General features: G+C 35.1%; 1 protein-coding gene across 1 annotated transcript in view; it reads left to right on the top strand.

The window, feature by feature from the left end:
- eIF3m (eukaryotic translation initiation factor 3 subunit m) overlaps positions 1 to 23,836 on the top strand; it is a 71,808-nt gene that overhangs the window by 2,805 nt on the left and 45,167 nt on the right. The window contains exons 2-5 of the mRNA XM_089105533.1: positions 3,986 to 4,159; positions 8,692 to 8,786; positions 11,761 to 11,973; positions 17,677 to 17,942. Of these exons, the coding sequence (XP_088961659.1) occupies positions 3,986 to 4,159; positions 8,692 to 8,786; positions 11,761 to 11,973; positions 17,677 to 17,942 (748 nt within the window). The remainder of the gene's footprint in view (positions 1 to 3,985; positions 4,160 to 8,691; positions 8,787 to 11,760; positions 11,974 to 17,676; positions 17,943 to 23,836) is intronic.

Genomic DNA, 23,836 nt, shown 5'->3' with positions numbered 1-23,836 from the left:
TATACAAGTGTAGAGAGATTCAGCTCTGATAGTCTTACAGGGTAGAAAAGCTCTTGCATGCCAGATATCACTTTTGTGGCATGTCTCTGCACATCTTTAAGAACTTTTATACCTTTTTTAAAATATGGAGAGGCAATTGACATTTGAACTACAAGCTTAGGATTCACAAGTCCCTTATAAAGAAGACTGATGACTTTAGAAGAACAAGTAGAAATGGTATGCTTAATCAAACCCAAGGTTGAACTAGCCCCAGCAGCAGACCTCTTAGCATGAGTGCTGAATTTTAATTCATTGTCAATAGTGACACCAAGATCTTGCTCATTATTTAGTGAGGAGAGTGGGTTGCCTAAGAAAAAATAAGAGCGGCAAGGATTCTGTTCGCCAAAGTGAATTATATGGCACTTGGTAATATTGAAATCAAGAAGCCAGGCCTCAGCCCATTGACCCAGCAGTTGAGGATTATTTTGCAGCAGGGCTTGATCTTCACAGGACATAGCTGGTCCAAGAAGCTTCAGGTCATCTGCATAAAGAGCTGATTTACAATGTTTCTCTTGAATAACTTATTTTTTTTTAATATGTCTTGGGTTTAATTTTGGTAAATTTTTGGCAGTTCATATTATTGACTTACAAATAAGGTGAACATACCACACAATACTTTTTTCCTTGGGTTACAATTCAGGGTATATATTTGCACATTAGGGGGATGGGTAAATTTGAATTTCAAATAGAAGCAATTATTATATTCATAAAGGGCATAAAAAAACATCAACAGGTATTTTCACTTTATTCCTAACTCAATAATATCAACTGCCAAATATTTACCAATAGATTTTGAGTCTATCTCTGCTATAGCCTAGGCTCTTTTACCCTCTCCCCCTAATTTGTAAATGTATATCCCAATTCATATATTTCCAAAGGATTCTGCCATTATGTCTAGCCTATCTTTTTCAACCTGTTTACCTGTAAGTTGAATCAACAACAGTAATGAATGGCAGAATATATAGGAAATAAATAATTTGGGCTTTATATTTACACATTTAAGGCTAAGGGGTAAAGTATGATGGAACTGCAGTCAAATGGACCTGTGCTTAGGTATGCACAATGCAAGGGGGTACAACAAATTGTCACTGAGTGATTTTTTCTTAGAAAGATTAGACTGATGGGATTTATTGTCAAAGTGTCAGGTGCATTCTGCTGCCATGCTGCCTATTTATTCACAGAGAAGTGATTTGAAACAACACAGAAATTATTTGGCCTCTTATAAACTGCCAGGTGTCTCCCAGGAATGGCAACTGAGAGTCTGGTACCACCTCTCTTTTTTATTACTTTTGGTTCATCAGCTGCTTTCTGTTCAGTGCTTCCACTATCCCTGAACTTTGAGGGATTTTCCCAAAACAGAAGCAGGAAAAGAACTTGGGCATAGAAGTATCAAAACTTTAAATCTGGTCATAGAGTCAGAATGTGTTAGCTGCAATTACTCTGTACACTATTAATTACTTTAAATTGCATTGTCCAGTGAATAAGGAATTATCATGTAGGTGCTGGTTAGTCAAGATGTTGAGCCAACATGTTGGCTGTATTGCATTCTTAAGGCTATGGCTTGGATGACCAATCTTTGTCCACAGCTCCCTTGAAGACCTCCACACTAGACTGAGACTGTTCCTTTTGCTTAGGGAGTTCCAGAGCCCAATGACTCTATTTGAGATGAAGTTGTTCTGTAGTCTGGTGTTGGCTTGTTTTTAGTGCAGCTTCTTGGTGTGTCCTCTAGTTCTTGTTGACTGGTCAAGTTCAAGCATATATTTTTGCAAGGACTGAGTGTGCAGCATTTTGTATGCCATGATGATATCTGCACACTTCTGTTGATAGGAGAGGGTAGGGATCAAATTTCTCCAGGCAGGATGGGTAGGCCAGGCTTTTACAACCCTCTATTGATTTAGTTGCTCACCTTTGGACACTCTAGTATTTCTTGATGTCTTTATTTAATAGGGTTGCCTTACACATACCAAAGTCCACCAGCTTTGGTGACCTACTGCAGAATGTTCTTTTTACAATTCTCAGGGTCTGGAGTGCTTTGGAGGCAACTGACTTAGCATGTTGGTCAAACTTCAATTCATCATCCACAAGTATACCCAGGTCTTTTTCAGCAGGTTTATATATGACATATGACATATGATTTAAGGTAATAGGAGGAGCCAATCATTTAGTAAGAATTGTTTTCTTAACATCTTTCCTTCTCAATAGCCCATAATTTATAACTTTACCAATTGTTTAACCATTAGATTTGTTTAAATTTTCTTAATAAGTATGTAAATAGCTTGAATATTTTAACCATAGGGAAAGAATCTAAGTACCCAGCAAGTGCCTAGTCTTGGGCAGATATCACAAATGTTTTCAAACAGTTTGTGGTAATGAACTGTATAGTAAGAGCAACTCGTCTTAAAAGTAAACGAAACTCTAAAAAACGGAATTTTAATATCAATAGATACATCAAAAGAATTAATTTTTATGCTGATTTTAAATATAGAAGTTTCATCAAGTTTACTTTTACCCATCAATTGGCCTATACACAGAGGCCAATTGAAATGTCTCTCTAGAAGGAAGTTTAGGCTTAAAAAATTTGCTGAGATATGGACATACATAGCTTTTTGTCTAGGGGGGGGGGCAGCTGATTCTGTGATGAAGGGTGGGGGGAGCTGAAGTTCTATTGGCAGTTCTCAAAACCTTTCATTGCCAGCAAGTTTTATCATACCTATGAAATCTATATTAATAACTAATCACCAAAAATCATAATCATCAATAAGTTTCAGCATTAATCTTCTTGGTTTAGAGCCAAATCTTTCCAATACATTATGGATAATTGATTCTTGTTTTACTTTTATTCTGCCATTCCAGCTTTTTCAACCATCTACCTTTTATCAACTCCTTTTTTTGCCATCTGCTTTTTCAGCCATATCTGGTGTAACTTTGAAATTCTAGGAGGGGGCAGCTCCAGCAAAAGATGGAATTTGTGAAAGGTGGTCTCAGACTTGAAGGTCATTGATAATGTAGATAGGGAATCATTTGTCAATGGTTTTTTTTTTCATGCCAGCAACCATCCCCCCTCCTCTCTCCAAATGTTCCTATGTATATACATAGAAATATTTTGTAAGATGCTGAATATCCAAATAATAAGGTAGTTTTATCTACCTTTCAATTTATGAAAAAAATTGGTGTTTGATAACTTCTTGTTTCCCATGCAAAGGTTGTTGCAAAGTGTAGCAATGTACAAGTTGTAATAAATTTAATTTTGAATTTTAGATTTTAAATATAAATTGACCTATCCTTTTTAACAGCAAATATCTTTCTTTTTTTTTACTCATTTCAGTTTTTTAAACCAGGAATTTTTTTTTTACCAAAGCTTAATTTTCAGCAGGCTATTTACCTAAACATTGACCATTATTTAACAAAAAAAAAAAAACTGATGAAGTGTTTCTACAAGAGCTCAATTTATCAAAAAAAAATATGTTCCAAATCTCTGCTGCATTTTTAATACCTAGTTTTGACCTTTGATTTTGTATATTTGTGTATTTGCCATTACATGGGTAGTTCACAGTCCTTTGAACCCTTCTTTTCTTAGCTGTTTGACAAAATACAAATACAACAAAAAAAAACTGTAAAATAGTGAACAGATGCATATATCTTTTAGACCATTATTCTTTAGGTATTCCTTTTGTTTTCTATTCAAAAATGCTGTTCCATCCTTAATCATCTTTTATTGTATTTATGTACCCATGTACAGGGGGGGGGGCAACATCTAGGCTAATATAGACTGCCAAGCTTGAGCATAATAATTGGCCTTAACTAATTTCTTTGCTATTTATAATGACTAAGGTTTAAACCTGTTGTTACAAGGTTCTCAAGAAGTGCCAACCCTTGGGGTAGATATAACAAAGAAACTGATGTAGCTTTGTGCTACGATGTTGTTATTTCTTTCTTTTTCTTTTAGTGTAAAGAACTGTGTGACTACATGCAGTCTCTTGGAGCAGACATTCCTGATTCTACTGGTGTTCTGGATGATGACCTAACACATATCATAGAATCTTGCCATTTTTGCTTTCAAGAAAATAAAGAACTGGAAATGGAAGCTGCTTTAAATAGTATCACATCTCTGCTTGTTTGTGTAAGGTTTCTTCTATATTTTTAGATTTTAGGTTCAATTGGGTAAGTTTTCCAATGTTTTTCACCCAATATTGGTAAATTTTCTTCTGGTAAATTTTCTTTTTTTTTCAAAGCTTTGTTGGGAGCTTTGGGTCATATTGCCAATTGTGTTCAATCATACATCTGAATCAAAGGATTGTTTATTCTCCATAATTTCTTTTAAGTATAATTGTAATACCTTATACCATGACAAACCATGGCATACAGTAACTAAATGCTAATACAGTGTATTGAATCAAAGGACAAACTATAGCTTCAGTAACTGATCCCGGTTGCAGCGGTAGCTAGCAACCTAGTAAGAGACAATCACGCCCAATACTAAGAAATACAATAGTCCATAACTCCTAAAAATAATGTCAGACCAAAACTAGAAGTACACCTTAAAACTGCCTTGTCCAAAACCCCTCTATAGGAAACTTAACGTCCCTTGGCTTGAATAACGAGGAAAATCTATTGACTTAAAAAACAAGAAAAGTGGCTGCAGCAACGATATTCTGCATTGACAGTATCGCTTTTTTTTTTTAAAACTAAGTAAAAGTCACAAGCATTTTCTATGCGTAATTGTGTTTGAAAACAGTGTGTCTTGTCAAGCTTCTCTAGAGGAAGATTGTGGTTGCAGTGGTAGTTATAGTAAAGAACAAGCTCTAGCCTCTAGCAACTGACATATTAAAATAAATCATCATATGCATAATAATGCGAAAAACTTTCTATTCTAGGGCATGGTACCATATTTAGTTTCATTAATGATCAGTATCTTTCATGATAAATGTAAATAATGTATGTTTCAGAGATATCATGGTTGTAGAGATTGCTGAAACCTAGTAAAGAACAAACCACAGTATCTCAAAACTAAATGTTAATATAACGAAATAGCTATATATACCCCAAATTAGCTATCCTAAGACATAACATAGTCATTTTTAATATTAATAAAAAAATATATAAGTAATAAAAAAAAATCAGTCAGTTTAACATGACCAAGTCAATTAGCTGCTACCAGCGGTAGCTTCATCCTAATCAAAGATGAATGCGGCGCATAGTATTCAGAACAAAATACCCTGAAACGCTTAAAATAGTTTCCAATTGAAACATAAAGTACACCATTGGAATTGCCTTGGCTGAAAACCCTACGCAGGAAACTTGCAGTCCCCTAACTTGAAGAACAAGGAAAATTCATTGGCTTGAAAAACAAGGAGTCTTTTTCTTCAAGTGAAGCATCTCTTATTTCTGTTTTTTTTTTTCACCACAGCTAGTAGTAAAAAGGAGCTACACACACTGCACCATGTTTCCTGCACCATGTTTATAAAGGAAACATGCACCATGTTTCCTTTATAAGTATTCATCTGGTTTACTGTTTTATTTGATTAATTCTACATAACAAAAACATATACCCCCAACTAAGAGCAGAGCTCGTGTAATTAGGTATTAGTAATAATAATAATAATAAAAAAAAAAAAAAATTCCCAACATATTGAAAAGAGAGAAAGGAAAAATACCTGGTTAAAGAAAAGAAAAAAAAAAACAGAACAAAACCTAAAGAAAACAAACGCTGGACAATTGGCATGGAAGGCTATCCCAACATGAGTAACAAATATAAACAAAAAATAGTAATAATAAAAAATTTCTATTCCACCATCACAGGTCATATAATTTTAATATTTTCTTCTTTAGAATAGATAATTATCGAAATGACTCAATTTGAATTGTCTTTCAACCTATATTTATTTGAAATAAATGTTATTTGGTATCTAATTGAAAATCTAGATCTTTCAAAATTAACAAAGGAATTTGATATGTTCCAGAACACCTAAGAGCCGAAGGAGGGGGAGAATCAACAGAGATTTTTCATAAAAAATAACCACTGGGATCTTGTATTTTAAAATGCCATATTGATATATTAAGTTCATATGTTTCAAATCTAATAAATTCGAGAAAAAAATAATGTTTCAGTATCCAATGCATCTCTAAGTTTTGATGGACAATGTAAAAAGTTTTGATGGATGATGGTGAACAGACACTTTTTCTTGTCTTTGGGTTTAGCTGTTTGGATTCATTTATCATCTTGTAAAATTTTGCATGACGTCAATTTAATTTCGATTTGTTGTCTAACTGCTGATTTCATTGTGATTATTTTCGTTTGCGATTTAATGTGATTCTGGCTGTACCTTGTTCCATGTCTTTTGCATCACCCTTTCAGTGTCATTTGTTATCTTGTATCATTCTGCATACGTCATAAAAACCAAAAGCTAGTTGTCACTGCTTCCATACCTTTTTGCTGGGACAACTGACTCAAGTTGACCTATAAACCTACATGAGTGTGACGGCATTTACATGAAAAATTTTTCCCTATTAAGGCTCTAAATGAATTTTTCCAAAGACGTGAATTAAGAAATAACTACTACTACTAACTGACAGTACCTAACCTTTAACCTTACCTTATACCTATATAAAATATAGAACTGAACACTGGTACATTAACAAATACTGATAACATAGTCTTATCTGTATTCTAATTTAAAAAGCAATTCAATTGAAAAGTGTCAAAGATTGCCATTAAAATCCGTTTATCAAAAGTATATACACAGCTTTGTGGAAAAATCAAATCACCTTGCTACTGTACAATGGATAAAAGTGTACCTCATGATTGGTGGTTTACAGGTTCAATCCCGCCTGTAGCGCAAGGGAGAAGGGATGTGGCTAGCTAATAATAGCTAGGCTCAGGGTTGAAGTATTGAACTTAAATATAAACCCCTGAAGATCTTACCTGTGATTGCTTACTAGGTTGCTAGCTACTGTTGCAACCTGGATATTAATTCTTTAAGTTCTTCGTCAATAGCTCTATTGCTACGGCTTGGCTGGTTGTTTCTTTAGATTGCTCTTTGACTTATTATCGGTATAGTTTCTTTTGCCGTTTTGTTTGGTTATCTATTTTATTTCCTTTTTGGCTTAACTGAACTGCTCCAAACACAAACAATGAGATAACTGTAGAAAGTTCAAATATTTCCATTAGAATGGTATGCTAGTTTTAAGGTCAATAGAGGTAACCAATCTCGTGTAGTAGCCAATTGATTAGTTATATAAAATAAAAAATTGAGTAAACGCGTTTGATGTTCTTTAAATTGAGAGATTATACTTTAAAGGGTCTGAAAATACTTTTGTAGATATTCTTTTTTAAGTTGTTTAATATTAAGTTCTGTTTTGAAGAAAACACGATATGGCGAGATCTTCTGCTCATTGTTACAAATAATTAACTAATGAAAGATCTATGATGCCTGAAGAGTTGAGTTAATATATCCCTACTATTGAAATGTTCGTCATCAATTTTGATTTTTAATTAAATTTTTGGTAGTTGTATGATATACGCCCTACCTAATGTTATACTAATATGTTTCTCTGACGCTCAATCCTAATGAAATATACCAAAGTATGATAAAAATATAATACTTTAGAAACAAATTTGGGCTATATATTTGCACATTAAGGGGGTTGGGGTAAAGTATAGTGGGTCTGCATTCCTAGTGTGTTAGGTACAATTATTCTGCATAATATGAAGTAAGAATGGTTTTCTAACTTCACACTGTCCAAATACTAACTCTCCCCCCCCCCCGTAATGTGCAAATATATGGCCAAAATTATATGTTTTACATCTATTCTGTCACTTCTCTTTATCTTGTCTCACGCTAAGCTGAAAGAAAATAACGAAAAAAAACCGGTTCTGTAATGCGTCAATGAATGAACAACTTGTGCGGTAAGGCATATATCATACAAGTACCAATATTTTTTTTTCAAAAAATTAAGAAAGAGGAGATATTATCAGTTATGTTATTTCAAAAGATACGAGTATATCAATACAACTAAGGTGCTACTAATTTAAATAATTAAGGATGAGATAATGACACTTGCTCTCTACTTTCAAAAAATAAATGGGTAATAAAACCTCGTTTCTAATTTCATTATTTATTATTATTATTACTACTAAAAACAGATTGTATGCATATCTATATTATGAAATATCCATACAATTCAGCATGAAGCATGCATAACTGAATCCAGGATACCCCCCCCCCTCCAATAAAAGCAAAAACATTCTTTTGTGTAAAGTGTTGGGTTAGAAACATCCATATTATTAAATATCCACACAATCCAGTGTGATGTATGAATCAGCTGAGTGCAATACACCCCCCCCTCTTAAATAAAAGGAAAAAAGACAATTTCTTTAATTTGGCATCTCTCTTATTCTTTTTCCCTCTACAAATCTGACTGTGATTTCATTATTATTGTTATTACAAAGTATCTCTATTATTGTATTACAGATTAGTCAAACAATAATATTATTAGTATTAAAGCGTTGGCTTATAAATATCCATATTATCAAATATAAACACCTTGTAGTTTGATGTACGTATTCAATAAAGGAAGGCATTGAATTGATGGAATCGAAGGAAAATCATGTGTTTTTGCCGCATCGTTTCTTTAAATTATTTTATTTTACAGATGGATATGAATAAAGGTGAAAGTTTAGTCAAAAAATTTTGCAAAAAGCTGACTCGAGAACAGTCCAAGAAATTGGAAATTTCATGCCTTAAAGTGTAAGTATTGCTTATAAATATATATGTATTGACATAATGATACAAAATATATTGATATTTTGTATATTTTATATATTGATATTTTGTATATTGATACAAAATCTGAATTTTTAAATAATTTAGATTATTTATTAGATATTAGATATAAGATTTTAGATAAATTATTTATTAGATATTTTTTTTCTGGTTGTCGAAGAATGCTGTTGATTCTAATTTAATTTTGAACATGTGGATAGATCTATTGAGAAAAATGCTGAATTCATAATTTGTTCAATTATATTATATGGCAATGCTATTAAATTGTGGGATACGTTGTTTCTGACTTTGGTTAATACCATGTTCTTATTTTAGCCTGAATTTCGAGAAGAAGGTAATATTGTTGCAATTTCAAATTTAATGTAATTATATGTTGTAAAATTTAAAAGGATTTTGTAATGCAAAGTAATATTAGGTTTATTTTCAATCTCTGGTAAGATTTGAAATATAATTTGAAATTTTGAGAATTTAAAGAAAAAAGTAAATTCTATTTTAAGCATAATTTGGAATATGGGGATAGATATATTAAGGAAATTGCTGAATTCATAATTTGGCAAATTACATGGCAATGCTGGAGCCTCTCTAGCCGAGTGGATGACACACTGGACTTGCGATCCAATGTCCTTTGTGATGCAGGTTCAAATTTTGGTGTTGTAGTCCTGATTTCGGGTTGCAATCAGGGGTGTGATTTTGAGCTTAACCACCTTGGTTATGGGGACAATGGGCCTTTGTAGCCTGTGCCTCGATCCAGTGGCGTCCGCCTCACCACATATTACAAATTACAAAAGGGTCTTGCTGCCCAACTATGGAATGGATTATTTGTGACTTCGGTTGTTAAACTATTCTCATTTTGCCGAAATTTTGAGGAGGCATTATTATTACGATTTCCAATTTAAAATAATTTAAACAATGAAATTCAAAAATGTTTTATAATGCAAAAGATTACTATATGCATGTTTAATCGCGGTAAGAACGTTGGCTACAGAGCTGATGCCTAATTCACCAGAATGGTAAAAACCGATGGTTTTCACAAAGACCATTGGTTTTCCTCTGGGGCTTCCTCTAGGTACGACAGAAATTTTGGCTTGACTTTTGTTCTAGAAAAACCCAAGGTTTCAAGTTTTCCTCTGGCCTTCATAACAATTTCCTGTATTCTTTTAAGGAAGAATGCACATAATTATACTGTTTTTGAACTGAAATAAATAATAGAACCAAGGAAAATATATACTTTTTGAATTAATGGCAAACGATATGTGATTATGAGTTATACTTGATTATATGTGATATGTGACACAGGGTTATATGTTAACAAGTCTTGGGCTTTTTCTTTTGGTTCTCTGTTGGCAACAATGCGTGTGAATCGGGCATGAGACATGAAATCGGGCTGATGAAGCCTTGAAAGAAATCAGTTGTTGCATTTGCAGTCTCAAGTAGTCGCATTCACAATCGCGAGTAGTCCCAGTCATAGTACAGTCAGTAGTAGCCGCAAGTAGTCACAGTAACAGTCGCAAGTAGTCGCAGTCGCGGTTTTAAATAATTTATAAATGGTGTGACTTTTATGTGCATATGACTTGATTTAAACTGCTTCCCTGTACACTTGTATGACACCTATAACGGATTAATAATTGATGTATTATCAAACAAAATGGTGACAGTTGTTGAGCAAAAATTGAATCAAATATCTCTGGTCTTTGGCGTAGCTTCATGGCTTTGTTGATTGATAATTTTTGTTTCGATAACGTCACTCCTAATTTTGGGTTGGTGCTCCCATTATAGGAACAACCAACAACAGTATTGGATATTGTACACACCATCACCTAACTTGGGGTGTAGGACCCACCGATGGGGCATGGCAATATTTTTTTGGGTCATGGACAGGGCGTGCACCCTTTGGCTGACTATACTTCAGTCTCGAAAAAAAAAAAAATAATGTGAATGACGTCACATTCAAATGCATTTAAAGCGCAAAAAATATATATATATATGAAAAATATATATGAAATAATAAATATATATGAAATATGCTTAGAGGACGACCCCTGTTAAGTTAATGACCTTTTAAGCTTCTTTCAGGGAAAATGACTAAACAACGTTACAATGAAAATTTTGGTTCGGATTTTTACCACTTATTAAATGAGAAGCTAGACTTATTTAAAACATAATTTTTACGGCTCGAGAAATGAATTTTTCAACCTTTACCTAAAATCAAATCGAACCAAATATTCGTCCACCTACAGACTTTTTCACCAGGGATGGGCAATCTGGACTAGAGTAGCGAAATACTACTCCAGTTAGAACCTCTAAGTTAGAGCTCTAGTCATTTAACGTTTCTTTACACATAGATTAAATAAGAAGTTTAATTTATTGAATAAATTTTGATCTTTAATTCCAATATCGAAGCCAATCGGATTTTCGCCTGCATGAAGATATGTTTTTGGTCAGGCGACCTGAAATTCAGATTGCAGCAGCAAAATACTGCTCAAATCAGAACTTAGAAGTTTTTCGTTTTAAGCATAATTTTCCCACCAGAAAAAAAAACTTAAGCTTCAATCTGAAATCGAAACGGAACGAATATTCGCCCAAGTAAAGACATTTCCCTCCATCGATTGGCGTGAAATTCAGGTTGCAGCAGCAAAATACTGCTCCAGTCAGAGCTTAACTATTCATGTATTGTTTTATAGACATTGTTTACTTGAGAAATTCTTCCAAGAGAACAAACAATAGATTTCACTTGTTAAAACACAATTTTTTAGGTTGAAGAAAATAATTTTTTAGCTTTGCTCTAAAATCCAAGCGATCCGAATATTCGCCTACTTCAAGAAAAATTTCAGTCGAGTGACGTGAATTCCAGCAGCAAAATACTACTGAAATAAAAACGTAGCTCTAATCATATAGCCTGTTTTACACACTCCTTATGTTATAAATCTTTTTGTTTTAGTTTATACCTACTGTACCAGGGACTTCAAACTCAGAGTACACCGCGCTACGAAGTATATTGTGAATTAATCCCTTTGGCTGGTAGAACAGGGCAGATTATGTCAGTGTTTACAGACACTCCTACGCTCAAGAAGTCTTTTCCGCGGTTAACTATTGACAAGTTGCAACATCTTTATAGGCTTATTCATGAAGCGTTGTTGAAATGTAAAGAAAGGTAAGTTGTCTTAGTGTCTTATGACATTTTCTCCTATGGAGTCTTATGGTATTTTATCGTAAATTTTCTTGAATAAATACCATCTAATGCTTGCCTGATTATTCAATATAAGGAAAGTGACGTTTAAGCTCACCGTAGCTAGGGTAATTCAGTTAACTCACGACTGAATAATGCCAGTCCTGCCTCCGAAGAATGACGTATGCCACGCCGTCCTTAGAGCAGTTTTTTTTTTTCAACTCATGGTTAGCTTGCCTTCAATTGGACCTTTTTGCAATGTTTATTAGCACTATTAACCTTAGGTCTCATACATCGTGGAATTACCTCGGTCCTTGCATTTTTTTTTTAATACAAAAAAAAATGCAAAAAAAGGTGGTGAGTATGTCTTGCTTTCTTCTTGGTTCTTAAATAAGAAAAACAAGTTTTATTTTCAATGCAATAAAGAGCAAACTTAAAACGAACAGGAATTAATGCGGATATAAGTGTGGCTGTCCCCTCCCCATCTGATGCTCCGCTCTTTACGCTGAAGTTTTATAGCGCTATGCTAGAGTATTTATAAGTGCAATAAATGAGCAATCAATCTGAAAATTATATTTTTTAAGAAAATTCGAATCAGTGGGCTATTTTGGTCTTTATTTTCTATTCCAATAATAAGCACTGACACATCTTTCATTTGTTTGGAAACGTATCCTCCATAGATATCAGTTAATTACTGTCTTGGCCTATTTGATTATTCAACATAAGGAAACACATTTTCATCCTCTATTCTTTGATCTTTTTCTGTAGGAGGGCTGGAATTTTTTTGGAAAAAAGCAACAATAGATCATAACAGTCTACAGTTGATACTTAATTATAATGTCTAAAGAGAGAAGGGTTAGCAGGCATATTGTAGGGATTTATCTACGAGATTTCAAGGAGTAAATTTGTCAAAGAAACAAGATAGATGAGAATTCAATGAAAATGATGAAAATTGCGATGTATTAAGACGCGGGGGAAGGGGGTGTAGGCAAAGATACTGCTCTCTGTGTCTACTCCTGATGGTATTTGGACAGGTGGAGAAGCTATGATTTTTGGTTTAACTGGTCAACAAAATTACACCTTTTTATGTGTCTTCATGAGTAGTCCTTTACTGTATAAATTTTCTTGTTACTTATTTCTAAAGCATAATCAGATCTTTTCCATCGCCCGTTTTTTTTTAATAGTAACAAATTTCCGTGTATTTTGTTTCCAAAACGGTTCGTTGCCACGAACTGTAAGTAAGGAGCGACCCGGCTCAATAGTAACCGAAACTCTAAAAAACGGAATATTGATACCAATAGATAAATCAAAAGAATAAGATTTCAATGGTGATTTCAAATATATACGTTTCATCAAATTTAGTCCTACCCATCAAAAGTTACGCGCCTGAGAAAATTTGGCTGATTTTCGAAAAAAGGGACCCCCCCCCCCAAAAAAAAAAGTTATATAACCTTAATGAAAATCACACCATCAGATTCAGCGTATCAGAGAACCCTACTGTAGAGGTTTCAAGCTCCTATCAGCAAATTTTGTATTTTTTGCCAGAAGAAAGATCACGAATGCGTGTTTATTTTTTTTTTTTGCTCCCAGGGGTGATCCTATTGGCCCAGTGGTCCTATAATATCGTGGGAGGGCTCATTGGAACGGAAATTAAAAGTTCTAGTGCCCTTTTTAAGCGACCACAAAAAATGGAGGCCAACTAGGCCCCCTCCCACGCTCATTTTTTCCCAAAGTCACCATATCAAAATGTTGAGATAGCCATTTTGTTCAGCATGGTTGAAAATATAATAACTGTCTTTTCGGATAACTTAATCCCCCAAAGTCCCCCGGGGAGGGCTGAAAGTTATTAACTTTACCGAATGTTTACATTTAGGATTGGCTATTGGGAGGTAAACAGACGTTTTCATGGGGGATTTTTTCTGCTAGTGGGGGGGGGTCGGAGGTTATGTGGGAAGATCCTTACATGGAGTAAGTTTTCATGTGGGAAGGGACATTGCTATGAAGGGGGGGCTGGATTTCCCAGCATTATTCAAAAAAAGATCAGAAATTAAATAAAAAAAGCAAGTTTTTCAACTGAAAGTAAGGAGCAACATCAAAACTTAAAACGAACAAAAAATATTATGTATATGATTGTGTTCGTCCCCTAGTCAATACCTCGCTCTTTAAGCCAAAGATTTTTTGGTACTTTCATACGAGCTATTTTTTCTAATTAACGGCCTTTGTGAGTAAGGGGTCATTTTTAAAGAATTGGAACAAAATTCGAACTTTAGCCTAAAGAACGAGGTATTGAATAGCGGGCGAACCCCCTAATATACGTATTAAAAATATATGTATATAGAAGTTCATTATGTAAGTTAATTCGTAAGTTACGTATATTTATTACTAATAAAAACGTTCGTAGATAAAATTAAATAACGTTCGAGAAAGCCATTTAACCAAACAAAAGTAAAATTAATATACAAATTTGGTTGAATTATTTATGTACGGTGAGCCAAAATCAAAACCTGCCTTAATTCAAAAACGTTCAGAAATTAAATAAAAAAACATAGTTTTTTTAACTTAAAGTAAGGAGCGACATTAAAACTTAAAACTAACAGAAATTATTCCGTATATGAAAGGGGCTGTCCCCTCCTCAACGCCTCGCTCTTTACGGTAAAGTTCGACTTTCTCGCAACTCTATTTTTTTTAAACAATAAAAAACTTTAGCGTAAAGAGCGAGGCGTTGAGGAGGGTACAGCCCCTTTCATATGCGGAATAATTTCTGTTCGTTTTAAGTTGTAACGTCGCACTCTACTTTCAGTTAAAAAAAAACGTTTTTTTTTTAATTTTTTTTTGTAAAGGCAGTGAAGTTTGTATTCTATTCTAGATTAAACCTACAGTCAGGTACGACTGAAATAAAAATAAAGAAAAATAGTGTCTCTTGAAAGGATCTTCTATGTAATTACTTTAATAAACTTTTTCCAACAAATTTTTCAAAGAAAAGTAAAGAGCTCATTAAACCAAAAATGAGCATAAATAAAGTCAAATAATCTACAGTTCTACAATTTTTTTTCATATAGATTAAAATTAGGTAATTATAATAAATCAAATTAAATAAAAGAAAATAAATAAATAAAATTAAAATAAATTAAGATATAGGTTAAATTTTAATTCAGTAAATTATATCTAATTTGCAAATGCATTAGCAAGTTTTTTCTACGAGGCTTGATTTCGTGATTTCAGAGGCACCTGAAGAACTAGTAAAAAACGAACCTCGGCTCATAGTAACCAAAATTAAAAACACGTTTAAAAATAAACGAAATACAACTGGCAAGTGAGAAAAGATTGCCATTCCTAGCTGATTCAGGAATGGTAACCTAAATTGTAAAATGTAATTTCGAAAACAAATTCATGGGAATTTCAAAAATTGTCCAAAATCTCTAAAAAAAAAAAAACGGCCTCGGATTAAAGTAAAAAGTACCCCACTGAAATTAAAACTGTAGATTAAACCTATAGTTTTTTTAAACGCTAATTTCGAGCTTAAAGCTTGAATATCCCTTTTTAAGGAGTATTTTTAGAATAGTTTTTTTTTTTTTTTTTAAATGTCGCAATGGTATTTTTTGTTTGTTATTATTTTTTTTGTCACACGGAAAGGCATAAATCCAAAGATTTTTGCAAACTTGCTTGTTCTTGTTTCTGGATTCGATTCATCCAGCCGCAGGCACTGGAAACACTGGACATTGTTATTTATCTTCAATATCAAGGAGGCACACTTGTGCCTCTATACAGAGGCGACCCACCACAATGTTAAGCGATTTCAGGTCCTAGAGGTTGCAAAGAGATGGCGGTAATCGCATTTTGTAGCCCAAACTCAAACTAAGAAACTTGCAAAATTTCATCCTCCTCCGACTTTATCTTCATGGGGTAAACTGGGCCGGAAGTTTGGGCCCTCCAACAAAAGCCCCCCTTTAACGTTGTCTGATTGGACTGAAATTAAAAGGGCAGCCTTTCCTAGTGCCCGGGAGCTTAACCTCGAAATTTCAGCTCAATCCGATTCCTCCTTCCCTGTTTTCATAAAACCAAATATAGCCACTTAAAATTCACCATGATTTCTTTTTTTTTCTTAGCCACGCCTACAGGCCACAGTTGGCACCGGATCCGGTTGAATGAGGACTCATTCGAAGCAGAATTCGACCTGTTAGGGCCTTTTGATATTTTCAGACCGAAAAAATTATCCCCCGAATTTACATTTACGAAAAACCTTGTTTTCCTATATTAGCCCATGTTAATTTTTCACACCAAAACCCCCCTTTAACGTTTTCTGATCGGGCTGAAATTTAGAGGATAAGCTTTCCTGGGGCCTGGGAGCTTATCCTCGAAATTTCAGCTCAATCTGATCACTCCTTCCCTGTTTTCCAAAAACCAAATATCAAGTTTTTTGGGAATTTGCTTGCGTCGAAAATAGCTAGCATTTACAAAATAAGATTTATTGTTGTGTCTGTATAGTCTAGTGATTGAAACACTAGACTTTCACGCGGAAAACTGAGGATCGGTTCACCATCAGAGCAGATTTTTTATTTAATTAATTTAAACTTTAAAATGAAACTCAGTTTCTTTTTTAAATTATTTGAAAAAAATTACGTTTTCCAAAAATTTAAAGAGACTGAGTTACAAGGTCAACCCTTCAAATGTACAGGGATTAGGAGGCACAGTTGGGGGGCTGTTAAAGAGGCTGAGTCACAAGTTCGAACCTTAAAACGTACAGGGATTAGGAGGCACCCTGTACGACGTGATTTGAGTATTCAGGAATTAAAAGCCTTAACACAAGAATGTTCAAGAGCGGGGGGTTTGGGGGGCGGTAGCCCCCCAACTGTGCCTCCTAATCCCTGTACGTTTTAAGGTTCGACTTTGTAACTCAGCCTCTTTAACTCTTTAGAAAACGTAGTTTTTTTCAAATAATAGCAGCAAGAGGCCAGGTAAGCAGTTCTGGCACTGCTCCTGAAGTTCACAGCATTAACTTTTTGTACCTTCGAGAGGCATTCTTCCACGACGTCACCGCATGCTACTTTATCGGATGAAAGAAAATCCCCGCTTGAATGGGAGAACTCAAAAAAAGCTTTTTTTCTTCTGAATATCAGTCAAAGCACTCTGCTTGACAGAAAGCGTGGCGGTCATCATTACTAATCGACGCATTTCGTCATACAGAATGTGGATAGGTGTTTCTTCCCGTTGAAACAACTCTATGAACAGAGCAAATAGCTTTCCGAAAGATATGACAAAAAGTACTAATGCTTTGGTTGTGGCACACTCGAGACTGCTAGATATCTTTCGGTATCCGCTGGACTTCATCAATTCTCGTCTTTTCTTAAGGATGAATTTTAGGAAATGCTCATCGAGAGCATCCCATTGCTCATCAATTTTCTCAGCTGAAACAACGAGGGATAGCCATCGACTCGACATATGTTTCAGAAAACGATGTGGAGGAAGCTCCACATGTTCGCAAAACATGTACTGTTACAGTCTGAACTCTTTTTGTCCCGATGAACAGCTCTGTATATCCTATCTTTCTTGTCTCAATGAAAACATTTTATTTGTTTTTACTGGTTATTTATTAATTATGTTTTTACGTTTTGCTAATTAGTACGTTATGTTTTTAAATTATTATTAATTATGTTATATTTTGTTTTTGCTAATTAGCTTTCTTTTTAGTGAAAAAGCTGCAAAAGTCATTATGGAACTTTTAGGCACATATACACCAGAGAACGCCTCTCAAGCAAAGGAAGATGCACAAAGATGTATTGTGTCAGCACTGGCAGACCCAAATACTTTTCTGTTGGACCCCTTGCTGGCTTTACCACCTGTAAAGGTCCTTGAGGGAGCCCCAATCCATGAGCTTCTGACGATCTTTGTTACAGATCCTCTACCAACTTACCTAAATTTTTATAATGAGAACAAGGAATTTGTGGATTCTTTAGGTAAAGGTTTGCCTTGGCTTCATAATAAATGGCTAATATATTAATATCTAAGTAATTTAATGTAAAAAAGAAAACTTTAATAGGCCGTATTCACAATGGACAAAACAAAATGCTTGTTTAAAAAATCTAGCTTCTGCAATATTATCGATTCCCTTCTAAATCTGCCGAACCCTGGTCTACAATAGCGAAAAGTATTTATATTTTTTTGGAAATACTTTGTATAGCCCGTCTTAATTGTTTTAATAAGGGCCACAAGGATGCTATATCTTATGAAAAATTGTGAAGAAGACATTCTACCCTGTCTTAATTCATGTATAAGACGATGAGAGGAGACCACGCCTTCCTCATGGATTTCAATTTTCTTACTAGGTAGGGCCTCTTCTATATTTACTAATATTAATTAAAAAAAACTTTCCGAAAAATAAGTTTTTCAAAGAAAAGTAAAGGCCATTTTAAAATTAAGCTCAGGATGTACAAATAACTTTTCGAGTTAAAGCAGAACACGACCAGAAATTACTATTAAAGAGTAAATAAAACCCAAAACGAACAGAAATTAAATAAACAATCATAGCAAAAAACATACAACAAGTAATAATATAAATGAATAAATAGATCTTAAAGCGAGTAATGCTTAGATTGGATATGAAAATCAAGCTTAAAACGAAAACAAATATTTTGCTATTAAAGTATAAATGAAACAATCATAAATGATTTTTTATTTAATTTTTGTTCGTTTTAAGTTTCATTTATACTTTAATAGCAAAATATTTGTTTTCCTTTTAAGCTTGATTTTCATATTCAATCTAAGCATTACTCACTTTAAGATCTATTTATTCATTTATATTATAACTTGTTGTATGTTTTTTGCTATGATTCTTTATTTAATTTCTGTTCGTTTTGGGTTTAATTTATTCTTTAATAGCAATTTCTGGTCGTTTTGATTTTGAATTTTAACAGGTATTTGTATCTCCTGAGCTTAAGTTTAAAATGGCCTTTACTTTTCTTTGAAAAACTTATTTTTGGGAAAGTTTTTTTTAATTAATTTTGTTTCGTTTTTGATTGCAAAAAGTTTTAAGTTTTTATGGCAGGGGAGGGGATGCTTACTTTCCGATTATTCTTGACTTTAAAAAACGGATCTAGAACTTTCAATTTAAATCGAATGAGGCTTTTTTCAAAGTCTATACGATTACCTCTTTGATAAAAACCTTATATATGAACAATAGACAGCTGGCATAACTTCTGGACAGCGATTGACAACAATGAATGGATTGAAAAAATAGTTCCAATAAGGGGGTTTAGACCATTTCACTTGCTGACACAAAGGGATCACAACTGTTTGGAATTGACCTTAATGGGAATTTGTGTGCCAAAGCAATTTTGCATCTATTACAGAATTTGTATTTTAACCTTATAATTGGATAATTATAACAGATTTCCTATGTGTTCTTCCCATACAAAACCCCTTCCCATAAGTTATAAACCCCCCTTAATAAGTTATAATATAATAATAATAATATATATTGAAAACCCGTCGTATATAATAAATGTACAATGACAGAGTATACAAAAATACGAAAAGAGGAAAAAAAACGATAATAATAACAACAAAAGCAACAACTTCTTAAATAGTATACAAAATAGTACGAAAAGTGGAAACTGAAAGATAGCATACTCAAAGATTACAACAGAAACAACAACTTCTTCGAAAATAGCAACAAAGACAACAACTTTTGAAAGGAGAAAAAAAAAGAAGAAATAAATAAAAAAAAGGGAAACAAGAGGGAAAATTAAAAAAAGCAAACTTGCTCACTCGTGCTTTAGAATTGCTGGTTTTGTTTTTTGCCGGCTAATAAGTGTCTCAACAGCTAGATTTGAGTCCGCTAGGTTATAGCGCCGAATCAGAAAACTATTTTTTGTCCAAGGTTGCAATTTTAGTAGGTACTTTGCAAAACGGAAAAATATAGAGCGGAGTTTAGGCTTTTCACGTTTTGCCAATAAATTCCAGAAAGGGGTCACATATAATATATGTGGCACAGCGGTAGCGTTGTAAATACTTGCCAGTAGTGGACGGTTAAATCTCAGAGTGGATTTAACGATCAAAGCATAGGAGCTGGATATTTGCCGTTCAAGATGTGAGATCAGGAGGGAATGGGTATTCTGTAGTGAGGAACCTATTGGAAGCCCCAGATATACTATTTTATCAACTGGTTTTACTGAGCAATCACCTAGTGGGATATTAGTAGGAGGGTCATTCTTCCAATTATAAAGCAAAACTTCCGACTTTTGGGAGTTAAATCTCAGACCGACTTTCTCGTAGTTGGACTGCAGACATGAGAATATTTCTGAAAGGTGGTTAAGCGTCCGGCTGAGATTCAGCGTGTCATCGGCATAGCATACTAGGGAGATGTCAATGGAACTGAGACAGCATGATGGACAGCTGTCTCGAGGTTTAATAATGTAGTGATTGAAGAAAATGGGGGATAAAACTGCTCCACGATGGGCACCCTTGCGGAATGGTATCAAAGCTGGCCGTGGGGCTGACGGAAGGCCTTTATCGGGAGGGAGCTTGAGTCGCACGCGAAGGTGAGAATAAATATCATAGAAAGCCCGGATGATATTTGAGTTCACTCCTCTTTTAGCTGAGTTTAGCAACATACGTGCATGAATCAAACGCTCTCTGCAGGTCTAAGCCCCCGATCGCTAGACTTTTTCCTGATTTTTGTGCATCCAGGAGTGCATATGCAACGACATGGAGCGCTTCTGCACAACCAATGCCGCGTTGGAAACCGAATTGTCTTGGTGGACTACAACACAGTTTTTCAAACTCATCTACGAATAAAAGTTCAAATAACTTTCAGAGAGTGGTAGCAACCATGATTGGATGGAAAGAGGAGCATCGCATGGTAACTTTTCCTTTTTTAGGAACTGGCGTAAGATCTCCAATTGTGAAAGTGGTTGGGACAATACCCTGAATGAGGATAATCTGCATTAGGAGGGTTACATGACTAATGAGAGCGGGCCCACCACTTTTTAGATGGAGTGCACTGATCCCGTCAATCCCAAAAGATTGTTTAGGTTTTAGGTGAGAGATGGCCCTACATACAGCTCCCTCCGTTACAAGATATTCACTCCGAGGACAATTATCTAAGAAGTCGTCCAACTCAGCTTCGTATCTTTCGTTGAGGGCTGGGTCAGGAGGTGAAAATTCTGACCCATAATATGCGTACCATTCAGAATCAGGGATTGCAGATGCGGATAAAGACTCATCGCTTTTAGAGGAAAGAAAAAGCCAAAGGAGAGAAGGATTAATTTTGGCCCGTGTAGATTCGATATCAATCATCTTTTTTCTGTGAGCTTTTAGCTCCTTTGCGAATTTTCTTTTTGTGAGCAGGCGGATTGGATTGACTACCCCCGAACGGGGTCGTCCACAAGAAACCCAAAGTTGAAGCCAAAATTTAGACTTAGAATGGGTATCCACTAACTCTGGATTTTCAGACCAGCCTGGAAGGGTATGATGGCGGGGTCTACTTAGAGGGACGGCAGCTTTTTCAGCACAGCGAAGGGCACGGCCAATTTCTGCACAATAAAACTCAACTGATAGTTGTGTTTCCTCCCTTGAAAGAGCAGTTAATCTAGAGAGAAGATGGAAAGGGACACGAATCTTACTAAGGACTCTGGCGGCTTCTTCTTGAAATAAAACAGGGTTAATTTTACGCCAATCACGGCGAGACCTAGGAGGTGTTTTTGAAGTTGTTTGCGTTTGTGTATCTGAGCTGTGGCAAAGAATCTCGGCTGAGAACTGTATTGGTAAGTGATCAGACAGCTGAAAATCAAGCACAACCTTGACAGGCGAAATCCTGAGATTTGCGGACGCAACGACGTGATCGAGATCTGATGTGGACATTGAGGTGTGTACATGTGTAAAATTTAAATATTTGTACTTGAGGTCAAACTGGTCTCCAAAAATACTAAGCAACAACGTAGAACGTAAAGACCAAGATAAGAGCAGTTCATTCAAGTCGCAATTGAAGCCACCAACTTGCATTGAATGATTAAGGATCTAATAGGGTTAATACACTGGCCGAGTTTATCACTAGAAAAAGTAAAAGCACGCTCCGAACGCTCATCGTGGTAATGTGTAGGCAAATATACATTAATAAAAACCCAGCCCTCAACACGAATCGCTAGAAAATGATCATTGACTTCAAATGCACTAGTTCTTAGAGTCGAACGAACGAATGTGGCGATACCACCAGAGGGTCGCCCTTTTCAACTTAGCTGCTTCGCTGAAACTGAATAAACCGATACTGGACTATTAAAACTAAGAATACTTTTACTGCGGCTTGTGACGAAATGTTCTTGTAAACAGACAACTTCATTTTGCTCAAAAACAACATCTAATATCGGAATTTTATTCGCGAACGAGCCATTAATGGTCCACGATAAACATTTAACTGCACAAGCTTCAGATGTCATTTCTTTTGTGGATTACTGTTTGAGGGACATTTTACACTGTAACACGTGTGACTGCCGATTTTGCATTCAACGCAGAATGTCGGCTTTCTGCATGGTTCATCTCGCGTAAAACGATGTTCACTTGAGGCACATCTAGAGCATACAGGTTCAACCGTACACTGGGAAGCGAGATGACCGATTTTGTGATAGTTATAGCATCGTCTTGGCAAGAACTTAAGCGGATAAGCAGGTAGACGCTTTTAGCCGATAATCACCGAATCACTCGGAAATTGTTGGAGCTCACTGAGAGTGTTAAAATACACTTTGAAAGTACGGGATTTTCCGCACTGTTCAGTCTTCGTACAATTCGGGAATAGATTTTTTAGTCCTTCACAGTTTATATCCTCGGGGACATTTCGAATCACAGCTATGTCCTGGGGTTCTCGAACAGCAACTTTGAGGTTGGGCTTGGAAGATTTCGCTTTCTCAACGATTTTCGCTGCTGCAGCTTTCGACCTGACCACAAGCTTCCATTCGTTTGCAGATTTGTGAAGTTCACTAATGTCATTTGTATTTTCACAGAAACTGTCTATAAAAGCTTTCCGGTCATTTGGGCCATTGAGCTCCTTGGGGGGATTTTTCAAGACGACAGAATAGGTAGAGTTTCTGGGCTTGGACGTTTCAGGTGCACTACGACTGCTTGTGAAAATACTGGTGGCTGGAGCGGACTGGTTGGCCAAAAAATTATCAAGCTTCCGAGAGAGTTCATTTACTTTCGCAGTAACTGTTGCATTCACCGCATCTCCGATGACCGGAACCGAGCAGGGGTTAAAGATGACAAATTTTGGCATGCTCACATTATTTTTCGCAGCTGAAACTAGAATTTTGCATATTTCAATGATATTGCCTTCATCTTTAGAGTAGGTCACAAGACGATTCGTAATATTCAACTCAGTATGAAGGATTCGCTTTGCCTTTATAAAATCTTCATGTGTATAGAAAGCAACACACGCTTTTACGATACACTCCAATTTTATTCCATCTGTTAGTGCTCTCGTTACACAATTCAGTAACGGATTCAAAATAATTTTTTCACTTTCAGCCATCGTAGTTCTAAGCGTAATTAGATCTTAAAGTAAAGTCACAAAACAATTACTTACCCGCAAGGGGGCTTTTTTAAGTCCCCCCACTTTCCAATAAACGCCTTCTAATTATCCAAATGAAATAATTCAATCCAAATGAAAACTCAATCCAATGACGCAAGGCCTCATATTTTTGCACTCTTAGTATTATAATATATTCCATACTTAATCGGGCTTAAAATTGAACTATTGTACACCGGTCAAATGTCAATGACGCAATGTATTTATTGTCTAATTGATTCTGAAATATAATCCTTTTTTAACACAAATAGCTCTTAACAGACAACGCCTACCCCT

This window comes from Artemia sp. Qi Xiang Cuo, chromosome 19 (genome assembly GCF_049724085.1).
Source record: "Artemia sp. Qi Xiang Cuo chromosome 19, ASM4972408v1, whole genome shotgun sequence".
Lineage (NCBI taxonomy): Eukaryota > Metazoa > Arthropoda > Branchiopoda > Anostraca > Artemiidae > Artemia > Artemia sp. Qi Xiang Cuo.
Note: the sequence above shows the minus strand (reverse complement) of the source record. Positions and strands in the feature narration are given on the sequence as shown.